Here is a 13,505-nt window from a genome sequence, read left to right as displayed (position 1 = left end):
AGAGAGACAGATAGATATACAGACAGAGAGACAGAGAGGAGTGTGTATGTGTGTGAGAGAAAGATAGGGAGGTTCCCATCTCAGAGGCCCATTTCTACAACATAGAGACATCTGCAGTTTCTTGACTCCCAGGGGTGGGGCAGGCCAGTCAGAGCTGGGAACTTCCTTTCCCCTCCTATTTGGTGAAGGAACCGCCACAGCATCTGGATGACCCATTAAGCCATAAAGAAGAAGGGAAACCATTAGCTAAGTCAGGCAACCCTGTCCACCCTGGGCGTGGGAATAGACACAGATATGGGAGGAACAGGGAGCCCAGGGTGGCCCCAGCACTGACTGACTCACCGTAAGACCTTTCACCCTTTGCCCTCTAGCCTCTTGAGTGACCATCCTGGACCAGGTCCTGGACTGGTTCCCAGAGGCCCTTTTCCCCAAGCCCCTTGGGCACCCTTTTCCCAGAATGACCAGGGGCTCAAGTTACATGATCCCTCAGGCCTTGTGTTTCTTCCACTAAGTCTTCCTTCAAAATAAGTCCTAATAACTGGTCCCACTGGCTTGGGGGAGTACTTTAATCCCAGTACTCAAGAGGCAGAGGAAAAGGAGGTGTCTGAGTTCTAGGCCAGCCAAGTCTACAGAGCAAGTTCCAGGCCAGCCATGAATAGCCAGTGACACTGTGTAAAAAAGTCAACGTGGTCCTGATGGTACAGACCCATCATCCGGGCTATTCAAGAAACTGAGGCAAGGAGATCGCAAGTATGAACTACAAAGAGCTCCAAGGCAGCCTTGGCAATCCCCCAACACTAAGAGGGAGTGGAGGACAGGCATGTGGACAGGCCCCAGAATCAGCTTTCAGTACAAAAACAAAGAGGGGCAGTGGATGGGCCAGCAAGATGGCTGAGCAGATCAAGGTCCCCAAGCCTGGGGACCTGAGTGACTCCCTGGGTCCCTCATGGTGGAGGGAGAGAACTGATTCCCTAAATTGTCCTCTGACTACCACAGCAGTAATGCGGCAGAACCCCCATCCCACAGTAAGTAAACAAATATAATTTCGAAAAGTTGTCCCTGGGCTGTGATGGTGAATGCCTTTAATCCCAGGACTAAGGAGGGAGGCAGAGGCTGATGGATCTCTGCATTCGAGGCCAACCTGGTCTTTTCAGTGAGTTTCAAGGCAGCCTGGACTACACAGAGAAACCATGTCTCAGAAAAACAAAACACTAAATTTAAAGGGGGTGGGGGAGTGGTCTTGCTATGTTTACTTTTTTATTGTTAGCCCTACCTCCCAGAGGCCAGCGTAATCTCTGGGGCAAGACGTGGATGGTGCATGGGTAGTTGCTTTTCTTGTCCTGGGCCTCCTTTCTAAACCACCCCTGCTTACTCCTCCTCCAGGAAGTCTGCCCAGATTGGCTCTAGTCTGCTTTCAACAGTCCCTGTCCTTCACCATCTCAGACTGAGACAATGCTGTTTGTGTAGACTCAGACTAACTCTGCTCCACATAGCAGTGAACACCTGTAAGCCTAGCACTTGGGAAGCTGAGGAAGAAAGACCATACCTCAAAGTCAGACTGTGATAAATAACCACTCTTTTTCCAAAAGACAAACCAGAAAGAATTGCCAGCATGCTAGGTATCACCAGAATGGATTCCAGTCAGGGGCTCTACCAGTGAGCCACGCCCCCAGCCCCTCACTGGGGGATTCTAGGCAGGGGCTCTACCAGTGAGCCACGCCCCCAACCTCTCACTGGGGGATTCTAGGTAGGGCTCTACCACTGAGCCATGCCCCAGCTCCTCCCTGGGGATTTTAGATAAACACTGCTAGGTTACTTCCCCAGGCTTTGCTGTGTTTAACACTTTGAGACAGGGTCTCACTTTGTAGTCCAAGTGGGTCTTGAACTTCCAAATTCTTCCTCAGCTTCCCAAGTAGCTGGAGTCACAAACTTGTAGCATCTGATCAGACTCTTCTGTCTAGAAACCAAACAGTTGACTTGATTATCCCCTCATCCCAAACTCTCCATGGCTGACTCGCCATCTGGGAGTCCATGATGACAAACTCCCAGCTGTGTCACTCCCCTTCAGGCCCTGCTGGAATAAAGTGAATCATTGGGCATCATAGTGGAAGAAGATGGCTGAGAGAGACACACCAACCTCATTTTTCTCTTGTATTCGTATGAATATCCACATGGCCATATTTACATACATTTGCATACAATGGGGAGGGTGCAGGATGACAGTTGGGCATGGGGCTCACTGTGCCGGGGGCAGCAGCACCTTCAGTGGCACCTGGTCCCCCTGGGCAGTGGGAGGCACTGCCCAGACAGCCCCAGACGTTTTGCCGGTGGTGCTCCTCTTGGAGGTCAATGGTGTCTCCAGGGTGAGGGAAGCATTGGCCATCTCCTGGGGCTTGTTGCTGGCCAGGAAGCGGAGGAGGTTGTGCAGGGCTTTGGCCACGTCACTACGGGCACCCTCGTTGACCAGGCAGTAGAGGATGGGGTCAGCCACGCAATTGAGGCTGGTGAAGGCTAGGGAGCTGTGGTAGGCAGAGAAGACTCGCTCCTCGAAGCCACAGTCCCAGGGCCGGCCCAGATAGACAGCGCTGCGAGACAGCAAGAGAGCATGGTAGGGTGCAAAGCACACCAGCACGATGGCGATGAGGCTCAGGGCCAGGCGTTTGATCTTGACTTTCTCCTGGCGCTCGGTGGACACACTGCTCTGTACGGCCCGCAGGATGCCGCGGTAGCACAGCAACATGAGTGCCCAGGGGAAGAGGAACCCCACAAAGACGCGGTACAGGTTCATCCAGGCCACCCAGCGCTCCATGGGGAACTTCTCGAAGCAGAAGGTGTGGTTGTAGCGATCACGAAAGAGCTCGTCATGAAAGAGCGGTGCCGAGTTGGCGCCTAGCTCGGTGGCCCAGACCACGGAGCTCACAGCTACTGCTGTCTTGACCCGGCGCAGGCGCGCAAAGCGCAGCGGATGGGCCACAGCCAGGTAGCGGTCCACGGAGATGCAGCACAGGAAGGCGATGCTGATGTAGATGTTGCTGTAGAAGATGAAGCCAAAGAGCTTGCAGGAGCCGGGGCCGTGGATCCAGTTGTCATGGTGGAGGAAGTAGTCGACCCACAGCGGCAGCGTACAGATGTACAGCAGGTCTGCGATGCTCAAGTTCATCAGGTAGACGCCCAGCTCATTGCGCTGGCGCACCTGGCGGTAGGCTGCCCACAGGGCCAGGCAGTTGGTGGGCAGCCCCACCCCGATGACGAAGATGTAGAGGGATGGTGGGAAGAGGTGGTCCACTCGAGAGTCCACATGGCAGCCCTCCCACGTGCCCGTGCTGTTGTCCATCCTGGGCGATGGGACTTCCCAGGCGCTTCCCCTGGCCCACTGGGGCTACAGGGCCACGGGGGGCGGGAGGCCATCAGGCCCCCTGAGCCCCCTCTTTGGAGGCTCAGGGAAGCATCACAGGAGACAGTTCACAAGGAGTGAGATCCGAGTTGCTTTGTGGTAGGCTAAGCAAAAGGAGAACTTGAGAGGAAGAACGTCAAGGAGTGATGGAGATAGGATAAGAGGTGGGACTAATGTCAGTGGGGGTTTCTGCACAACAACCAGAGCGCAAAGATGGGGGCACCAGAAAAATAGGTGAAGGCAGTGTTTACGGGGGAGATGAAGACACCAGAGGTGTCATGCTTATTGTCAATAGGGACATGATGAAGTACCAGTGGGATTGAATGTTCTAGAACACTAAGGGAAGACACAGGGGAGCTTTGAGAGAAGTTACAGAGTTGGCAGGATGCAACTTAGAATGCTGGCATCTGCTAGGACCGCAGCAGGAAACAGAGAACTATGTAAAGTCACCAATGGGGGAAGGAAAGTGAGGTCTCCTCTGGGGATGGGCAAAGAGGAAGGGCTTGTAAGGGCTGGTGACTGTAGGAAGGGATGCTAGGAAACAGGAAGGTGAGTAAGTGGCGGAGCACAAGAGGATTGTGGGTAGGAGGGGGACTCCGAAGGGGGTTCCAGGAGACTCAGTTGATCCTGGTGGAGACTGAGGAGTGGAGATGAGGTTGTCCCACTCACGACTGTACTGATAGCTGAGGTCACTAGGCCTGAGGGGAGAGAAAACATTAGAGAAACTGGCATGGATGTCCATACTGGCCTCCCCAGGACCTTCCCGTTATTCCTGTGGAAGACAAAAGGAACACCCCAACAAAGCCTGAGTATCACCCTGAGGCAGAGATGTCTAAGAGCATAGGATTTAGGGTGCTGGGCAATAGAGGGACTTTCCAAATACAAATTAAAGACCCAAAATGTCGGCATGTGTCTTTGAACCAGAAGGTGGAGGATGGACAGTTAGGAGTTCAAAGTCATCCTCCACTACATACTGGGTTTGAAGCTATGAAAACGTGTTTTTAAGTAAGCAGTGGATGGTGAGGAGTGTGGAGATGGCTCAATGGGGAAAGGAGCTTTACAACTAGAGTTCGATTCCAGGAACTCACACGGTGGAAGAAAGGAACCAATTCTATAGGTTGTCCTCTGACTCCCGCTTATACAGAAAGGCAAGCGGAAGCAAGCGCGCATGCATATGCTCTTTAACAGAGAGCAGATACAGCTTTGACAAGGAGCACCACTCAGATCTGTCCAAGGTCCTGATGCCCAAGGTGGGAAGTCTCTGCCCTCAGCCCCCTTTCCCAGACAGCCCTTCGTTTCCCAGAGTCCCACTGGCGTAAAAGGACCTCGGGGTTGACAGTGGGGCAGAGCAGGAGTTGTTAGACTCTGAAAAGGTCATGGTTAGGGACACGAGTTGCAGCCAGCAGGGGGCGCAGCCCTCACAGGCGTCCCTCTCCTTTACCCGCTGTCCAGTAAGGACCCGGAACCTTTATTCTGCGAAGATCTACATGTTTATAGTAGACAACAGTCATGCACCAAACCCCTCACCTGATGATCCGGCGGTCTGTACCTGTTTAGTTTACTCGGATGTAAACCAATCTCTCTCCCTCTCCTTCTCTCTCCTCTTCTCCCTCTCCTTCTCTTCTCCCTCTCCCTCTCCCTCTCCCTCTTCCCTTCTCCCCCTCCCCCTCCTTCTTTCCCTCTCCCTCTCCCTCTTCTTCTCTGTCTCATGTAGTTCAGGCTGGCCTTGAACCTAGTCCTCGATGCTCCAGCCTTCTCGAGTGTTGGGATCACAGGAGTGCTCTACTATGCCCAGTTCACACAGAGCTTGTTATCCTGGGCCTTATGCACTCGAGAGAAGGTGCTGTACCAACTGAGCCACGTCCCCTGCACATCTGTTGGTTGGCTTGATGGATTTCTGTGGCTGGGTCTTACCATGTAGCCCAGGCCAGTCTGAAACTCGTGAGCATCCTTGCTTCCCGAGTGGTGAGACTATAGGCAGGCACCACCACGCCCAGCTTCAAAGCATTTTAAACTCAGGAGGCAGAGGCAGGCTGATACCTGAGATTGAGGCTAGCCTGTTCACAGGGTGAGTTTCAGTATAGCCAGGGCTACAAAGAGGCTTATTTTGAAGAAAAAAGAAAGAGGGAAGAGATAAATAAATAAATGAGAGGGGGGAGGGAGGGATGAAGGAAGGAAGGAAGGAAGGAAGGAAGGAAGGAAGGAAAGAAGGAAACCAACAAGATCGTCCTTGGAAATCCAGTCTAAGACAATGGATGGAGAAAGTGCCACATGGTCTGGAGGAAAGACACAGAGGCTGGGAAGCCACCTCTGAAAAATCCCCAGAACACACTTAAAAACCAGTTTGAGGGCCAATGAGACGGCTTCTCTGAAAAGTTGCTTACTGCCAAGCGTGACGCCCTGATTTTATCCCCAATACCCACATGGCGAAAGGAGAGAACTCACTCCCAGAAGTTGTCCTCTACACATATACCAGGACAATACATAAATAAACAAACAAAAGTAATTTAAGAGAGAGAAAGGAGAGAGAGGGAGACAGACAGACAGGTTAAGTCTACTAAACAAATGAGGAAATTATAGTCCAGAGAGGGGAAGGGATGAGCCTGGAGTCACACAGCAAGCCTCAGAAACCCAAGTCCTCTGGTTCTTTTCTTCATGAACTTCCAAAGGCTTCCAAGAGTCTGGAGGCATGGATCAGTGGTGGAGCCCCTGCCTAGAATCCCCCAGTGAGGGGGTGAGGGCGTGGCTCAGTGGTGGAGCCCCTGCCTAGAATCCCCCAGTGAGGGGGTGAGGGCGTGGCTCAGTGGTAGAGCCCCTGCCTAGAATCCCCCAGTGAGGGGGTGGGGGCGTGGCTCAGTGGTGGAGCCCCTGCCTAGAATCCCCCAGTGAGGGGGTGAGGGCGTGGCTCAGTGGTGGAGCCCCTGCCTAGAATCCCCCACTTCTGGAGGCTAGAAGTTCAGTGTTAGAGCACCTGATTCGTATGTGCAAGGCCCTAGGTTCTCTCTGCATTATTGCAAGAAAATGAATAGATTTGCTGGAAAATGGAAGCTCCTAGTACCCGGATTCTTCCTAGCTAGCCTGTACTGCCTTGCCCACTACTCCCTTCAGCAATCTCCAATCCAATGAGCTTCCTCCAGTACTGATACCTCCACACTCTCTCCCTGACTAGCCTATGGCGTCTTCAGCTCCTCTTTTACATCCTTCACTCCTTCCCAAGTCTTTGTGACAGTCCCCACCACTCCTACAATCATCTCCTCACAGCACTGTGTATCCTGCGGGCTTCCGTCTGTCTGGAACTTCTTGGGCAACAGAGACCTTGAGTGTCGTGTGAACTGTTCTGTTACCCGTGTGAAGGACAGTGTGAAGGACAGTTCTTGCACACAGTAGGTGCCCAGCAAGTGCCTGGGACTTCTATAAATCATTCCAGAAGCCTAGAGGCTAGGAGAGGGCAGAACACTCTGGCCGGTGCTTCTCCCACCATGGCTCTCCCTCTCCTCCTCCCAGACTCTACCCCAGGCATCAACAAGCCCTGGGGAGCCTGGGGGAAGAGGCTGCAAGCTGGGAGGAGATTAAAGGGCAGGACCCATCTGCTTCCTGATTGACTTGGAAAGGTCAGGCCATGTCCTGATCCCTAAGGCCAGCACCCTGTGGGGAGTCCTTAGATACCTACCTCCCCACCCCAGAGCTGGAAACTTCTGGATCTCTTGGAAATGGAGTGGGAGGGACTTGTTCCTGGATAGACCAATGGGAGCCAGCCCAACCTACCATCAATCAAAATCTCCCACCCAGACTAAGTCCCCCCCCATCTCCTCTTTGCCTGCCCCCTCTCTGTTCTTGTGCTCTCTCCCTCCCTCCCCCTCCCCATTCCCCTCCCTCCCCTTCCCCATTCCCCTCCCTCCTCCCTCTCCCCCTCCCTCCCTCCCTCCCTCCATCTCTCTTTTCCTATTACTACAGAAAGGGGAATTTTTTCCTACAGAATCCTTAACTTCTACAAAAGAGGGGTACGGCCTCTATCCTAATCACATCACACATGGAAAATATGTGGCAAAATGAAGCGTCTTCAGTAAAATATTCAGTATGCGGTCCTGGGGACATGGCTGACTGATAGAATGCTTACCTAGAGTCTAACAGTGGGTGCTGGGGTGTGGCTCAGTAGAAGAATGCTTCTCTAGCAGGCATGAGGTCCCGAGCTCAATCCCCATCACCACAAAGAAGAAACAGAAGGCTAAAAAGAGGCCTCAGCACATAGCTCAGTTCATGAAGTATTCGCCCTGGGTTGTATCCCCAGCACTTCCTAAGTCAGTCGCGTTGGCCCAAGCCTGTAAGCCCAACAGGTCAGGCTGGGATAAGTGAGACCCTGCCTCCAAATTTAAAGAGAAAGAAAGAAGGGAAGGATGTGAAGGGCTGAGGCTATGACTCAGCGTGTAAACTGACTGCCGTGGATGCAAGTGTCTGCCTTCAGATCCTCAGCACCCACATAAGAGCCCTCGAAGGACAGCTGGGTGTTCCCTGAAATCCCCTTCCATGGCCCCAGGTCCCCGCTGAGATGAGACCAGGTACACAGGCAGCAAAGACATTCCTGGCAGCCAACGGAAATGAACCTCTCATTGCCAATTTCCTCCCAGGGAACAAAGTCTGGCACCCACCCTGTCCTCAGCCTACCTGAGTCATGAGAATGCCAGCTAGGCGCAGGGCAGAGAGGCACAGACAGACAGACAGACAGACAGACAGACAGACAGACAGACCATCACCCGCACGACAACCTCACCCCAGCCTCAGCCACCATAGAACCTCTGAGTCTTAAAAGTCCATGATACAGGCTTTCAGAGTGTGGAAACAGGGGTCCATTTCTTCCCAGTACATATGGGGAAACTGAGGTCCAGAGAGGAAAGACTATTATTCACTATCTGAACTGAACAGTATCTCCTCCTCTGACTGCTTCTTTCCTCTCATTCCTGTACCAGTGTCTTTCTAGCAGCTTCAAACCTCTTTGAGAACCTGTTAAAAATCAGAAATCGTTATTTCTTTATTTTTCAAGACAAGAGTTTTTCTGGGTAGCCCTAGCTAACGTGGAACTCACTCTGTAGACCAGGCTGGCCTCGAACTCTTGAGATCTACCTGCCTCTGCCTCCTGAGTGCTGGGATTAAAGGTGTGTGTCACCACACCTTGTTAATAGGGACTTTCTAAGAACATAGAGAGAGGGGGTTGGGGATTTAGCTCAGTGGTAGAGCGCTTGCCTAGGAAGCGCAAGGCCCTGGGTTCAGTCCCCAGCTCCGAAAAAAAAAGAACAAAAAAAAAACAAAAAAAAAAAAAACAAAAAAAAAACATAGAGAGAGGTGGCTGGCTCAGAGGTTAAGAGCACTGACTGCTCTTCCAGAGGTCCTGAGTTCAAATCCCAGCAACCACATGGTGGCTCACAACCATCCAATGTGTTCTTCTGGTGTGTCTGAATACAGTTACCAGTGTACTCATATAAATAAATCTTAAAAAAAAAAAAAAGCACACAAAAGTGGCCCTAGGAAGATGTTAGTGGGTATGACCATCCTTTACGAAAGCAGGATGGCCTAAGTGGCCTAAGCAGTCACTAAAAGCAGAAATTGCCCTGTGTGCCAGTGACCAGCACTAATTGGTATCATTAGAAGGCGGGTTGGTTGAAACAGTGAGCTGCTGGTTCAGATCTCACACTGTTGTGAAACGACATCTGACATCCAAACATGTCTGTTGGAAAAGACATCAGTGTTCTTTGGCCTCCAAATGAACACATCTCACACAGTCACACACACACTCACACTCTCTCACACACAGTCACACACACACTCACACTCTCTCACACACAGTCACACACACACTCACACTCTCTCACACACAGTCACACACACACTCACACTCTCTCACACACAGTCACACACACACTCACACTCTTTCTCACAAGACACACACACACTCTCACACACAGTCACATACTCACTCTCACATACACTCACACTGTCACACACAGTCACACACAGACTCACACTCTCTCTCACACAGTCACACACAGTCACACACACACTCACACTCTCTCACACACAGTCACACACACACTCACACTCTCTCACACACAGTCACACACACACAGTCACACACTGTCACACACAGTCACACACACAGTCACACACACACACTCTCACACACAGTCACACACACACTCTCTCACACAGTCACTCACACACTGTCACACACTCACTCTCACATACACTCACACTGTCACACACAGTCACACACAGTCACACACACACACACACACACACACACACTCTACCCCATCATGGCTGAAGTGTCCCTCTAGCATAGCCTTAGGTGGAGTCAATGTTATCTTAACCCTTAGTGAGCCGAAATCTTACACCCCACCCCCGACTCAGGTTCCTGCAGGAAAAGATAAGTTCAAGTGTGACACAACTTTTGGTGGGGATATAGAAAAGGATAGCCTGTACCCCAAGCCCCAGTCAGCCTCAGCTACTAAAGCCAGGGAAGAACACCTAGTCCCTGAAGGCTCCCCAAACCCCCAATGCAGCAAAACTCAAAGACATGGAGGTTGAAAAGCCAAGAGAAAGCAGTGACAGGGGCCCACACCCCCATACTCATCAACCCTTAGCCCGCTCACCACCCTCATTTCTGAAGCCACGAGGCTCCCCCTGCTTCTCTCCACCATGGGCTCCCAGTCTCCCCCATTCTGGAGGCCCCAGGGGACCGGCCAGCTCCCGTCTGCTCATTAGGGCTGAAATGTGATCAGTGTTTCTCGCTGCCCACCTGGTGCCTTGGCAGCAAGAGGAAATGGCAAAGGGGGGGGGGGCGTGCAGTCAGGCCACCTGGCTGGGCCTCAGTTTCCCTATTTTTATTAAGGATCATCTCTGTCCCACCTCCACCACCAACCCTGGCCTCTACACCCACACCACCCAGCAGGACGGTGGAATTGTTAGAGCTACCCTGCTGACATTCTAGAATCTGGCGGCGGTTCTCAAGTCCCGAGATTCTATGGCCGGCCCCGCTTGTGGTCGAATGTTCTAACATTCTAGAGCCTTGATTCTCTGCTTTTCTGTTATTATTATCCTTGCCTTTGCCAGCGTGCACCCTCGTCAGCTTGCAATATTCCAGGCGTCTCCCGGCCCAAGATTCTGAAGTTCTATTGTTAGAACCCTCTATGATTTCAAAAAAAAAAAAAAAAAAAAAAAAGGAAATAAAATAAAATAAAATAAAACACACGCTATGACTTTCATAATCTATTATTAAACCTTGGGTGATTTTTATCTTTTCCCAGCAAATGAATACACGTTTCCCTTTTCACTCTTTGCAGAAATGAGAACGCTTTGTAAATAGGTGAACCCTACTTCCTCTTTCCCCCATATTCCTGCTCTGACTTAAAACATTCTAAGATACTGAAGGCTCACGGAGTTGGGGGGTCAGGACAGACGATCACCCGGCCCCCCCAAAATTATATTCTCCCCACCTCGGGAAGGGATGGACCCTAGGAACCCGGGCTGCTTCTGACCCCTTGCTCAGCGGTCTGGCCTCGCCCCTCCCGGTTCACACCAGCTGAGTTATTATTTGTCTAGACACAAACCAAATTATAGGCCGTGTCCCGGGGGAACAGTGGGCTTTGAGGGGAGGGTCAGGAGACCGGGTGGAGCTAATTCACTTGGCTTGTCTCTCGCGCTCTCTCTGAAACTCCTCCCCCTCAACCCCTCAGCCCACGCTACCTCTGGACCCCTTTCCTCTCCACCAGCAAGTCCTCAGAAAAATCTTGTCTGCTCTGCTCCGCAAACCCTCCCTTCTGGCCTCCAGCCATTCATACCCAAGTCTGGCGTGGCTCCCTACTCACTTTGCCGGCCTTGTTGCCCGAATTAATCCGACTTAGTGGTAGTGAAAGAATTCAGGTCTCCAGATATGGTCAAGGGAACCCAGGTCTCCGGATATGGGCTGCCGTTGGATAAGAGTCCTAAGCCCTGAGTTTCGTGCTCTGAGGCCTCAGTTTCCCTGCTTGTTCAATGGAAGGGGCATGGCCCGTGTGGATCCCACAGGAGCTTTGCAGCAGGGATTGAAGGGTTAGAACACCTAAAGGGCCTTTGCTTCCCTGCACTTGTCTCAAAGGCTTTCAGCCGTACAGGTCCTATCATTCAGAGACTGGAAGGCAGTCTAGGCTGGCCTCAGACTAAGATTCTCCTGCCTCAGCCTGAGTTACAGGTATGTGTCACTACAAGAGTCTTTTGAGACAGGGTGTCATGTCACCTAGGCTGGCCCGGCAACTCTTAATCCTCCAGTCTCTTATCTTCCTAGTGCTAGGGTAACAGTCAGGTGCCAGCACACCAGGCTGCAGGGCTCCAGGGTGGTCAGAGTTTGGGAAGCCTTACTCATTCATCTCAGTACTCATTCCTAGTTGGATCCCAAACGTGACGTTGATCAAGTTCTACCTCAGACAGAGATACTGGGAAGAACTTTCAGTAGATTTTAGGGGGTGCAGCTGGCTGGAGAGTCTAGAAGGAGGAGCACTGAGGTGCTCCCCATCTTTTACATTAGTGTCCCCAGTGCACATCCAGCTTGGAACAACACACACACACACACACACACACACACACACACACACACACACACACACACCAAAGCTTTGAGAACTCTAGAGCCTGGTTGAGAAATGAAGTCCGGGAGTTCAGTTCCAGGGAAGGGGAGTAAGACAAAATAGGAAGGAGTTAACAGAGACCCAGCCAAATCCTGGAAGGGAGGAAGTTCGGGAGGAAGTCCACCTCCCCAACCCCTTTAGCCAGGAATTCCTGAAACAGGAGGGTGGGGTAGGTGTGACCTCAGAAGCCACTGGGTGACTACAAAGTGGGTACTGGGGTCATGGTGTCACTCAGGGTCCATCCGCCCTGGATTGCAACCCCACTGTCCCCTACCCCAACCCTAAGCAGCCCACAACCCGGAGGAAAAAGTTCCAGGGTGTCTCAGGACTTAGGGAGAGTGATGGGGTAGGGTGGGGGCGCTAAAGGCGCCACAACAACGTGGGAGTGGGCGAGGGCCAAAGAGTCAGAGAACCAGAGGAGGAGCAGGTGTGGGGAGGCAAGATGAGGTGGATATGAGTTGGGGACATACAAAGAGAAGGAGGGGGTCTCACATAAACTGGGGACTGGAGGCCAGGCATGAGGTAGAAGGGATCCAGAGGCAGAAGGGAGGGGCAGGTGGGGGACCCCAAGAAATAAAGGAATAGAGTCCTCTGGGTTTGTTGCTGAAGAATACCAACAGCATTTAGGGGGCTGAGGCAGGAGGGTGGCCAGGTTAAGGTAAACCTGAGCTGTACAGTCAGGGGCTGTCTATAAAACGCCAGAGGGTGGAGAGCCGGGTGGGGTGACACAGACATGTAATCCCAGTAGACTCTAGGAAACTAAGGATTGCAGTGAATTCGAGACCAATGTGGTGGGCATGAGAGTGAGTTCAAAGATAGTTCATGATATGTGTGTGTGCGCGCGCGTGTGTGTTTGTGTGTGTGTGTGTGTGTGTGAGAGAGAGAGAGAGAGAGAGAGAGAGAGAGAGAGAGAGAGAGAGAGAGAGACCCAGATGCAGAGTATTTTAGGAACCCCAGGAACAGGAGGGAGAAGCAGAAAAGATGGGTTCTCCGGAGCCGAGTGGCGGAGAGGGGAAGCTGCGGGGAGACTGAGGCAGCAGAGTGGCCATCTAGAGTCTAGGACCTGAGAAGGGGTAGAATGAGAACAGAGAGACAGCACCCACCTGCTCCGAGGCTGGGCTGGGCGACCGTTGTCTGTGACTTGGTCCCGACTCTGCGCAGCGCGGGGACCCGGCGGGCGCCCCCGCGGGGCAGGAGAGCAGCGACAACCCCTGGCCCGGGGCTGGAGTCGGAACCCAGGCCCCGCCCCACCCAGGCCCGCCCCCATTAACCCCTCCTCTGCCGCTCCCCTGCACCCCACGGTGCCCCCTCCCCGCCCCCGGGAATTCAAGCCTGGAAATTTCACCTGCTGCTTCAGAGGCTCAACCTATTAACTCCTTCCTCACCCTCTCCAATTCCACATTTCGAATTTAAGCCTTCCTCAGGGAGGGACATTTGGCTTGGGACCCTTCTTCCTG

The 13,505-nt window shown here is 52.4% G+C and overlaps 1 protein-coding gene across 2 annotated transcripts; it reads right to left on the bottom strand.

The window, feature by feature from the left end:
- Positions 1-2,137: 2,137 nt before the first annotated feature.
- Positions 2,138-13,308, bottom strand: Gpr4 (G protein-coupled receptor 4). 2 transcript variants are annotated; one of them, XM_006228418.3, is made up of 2 exons: positions 13,152-13,308; positions 2,138-4,092 (listed from the first exon to the last, which is right to left on the bottom strand). In XM_006228418.3, exon 2 carries the CDS (start codon positions 3,332-3,334, stop codon positions 2,237-2,239), a length of 1,098 nt encoding a protein of 365 aa, XP_006228480.1. In that variant the 5' UTR covers positions 3,335-4,092; positions 13,152-13,308; the 3' UTR covers positions 2,138-2,236. The 2 variants fall into 2 exon arrangements, with proteins under 2 accessions (XP_006228480.1, NP_001020851.1); NM_001025680.1 differs by lacking the exon at positions 13,152-13,308 and having other exon boundaries at positions 2,139-3,627.
- Positions 13,309-13,505: the final 197 nt, after the last annotated feature.

This window comes from Rattus norvegicus, chromosome 1 (assembly GCF_036323735.1).
Source record: "Rattus norvegicus strain BN/NHsdMcwi chromosome 1, GRCr8, whole genome shotgun sequence".
NCBI classification, from domain to species: Eukaryota; Metazoa; Chordata; class Mammalia; order Rodentia; family Muridae; genus Rattus; species Rattus norvegicus.
Note: the sequence above shows the minus strand (reverse complement) of the source record. Positions and strands in the feature narration are given on the sequence as shown.

Coding starts and splice junctions, on each gene's coding strand:
- Gpr4 (XM_006228418.3), bottom strand. CDS start 3,334: ATGGACAACAGCACGGGCACGTGGGAGGGCTGCCATGTGGACTCTCGA.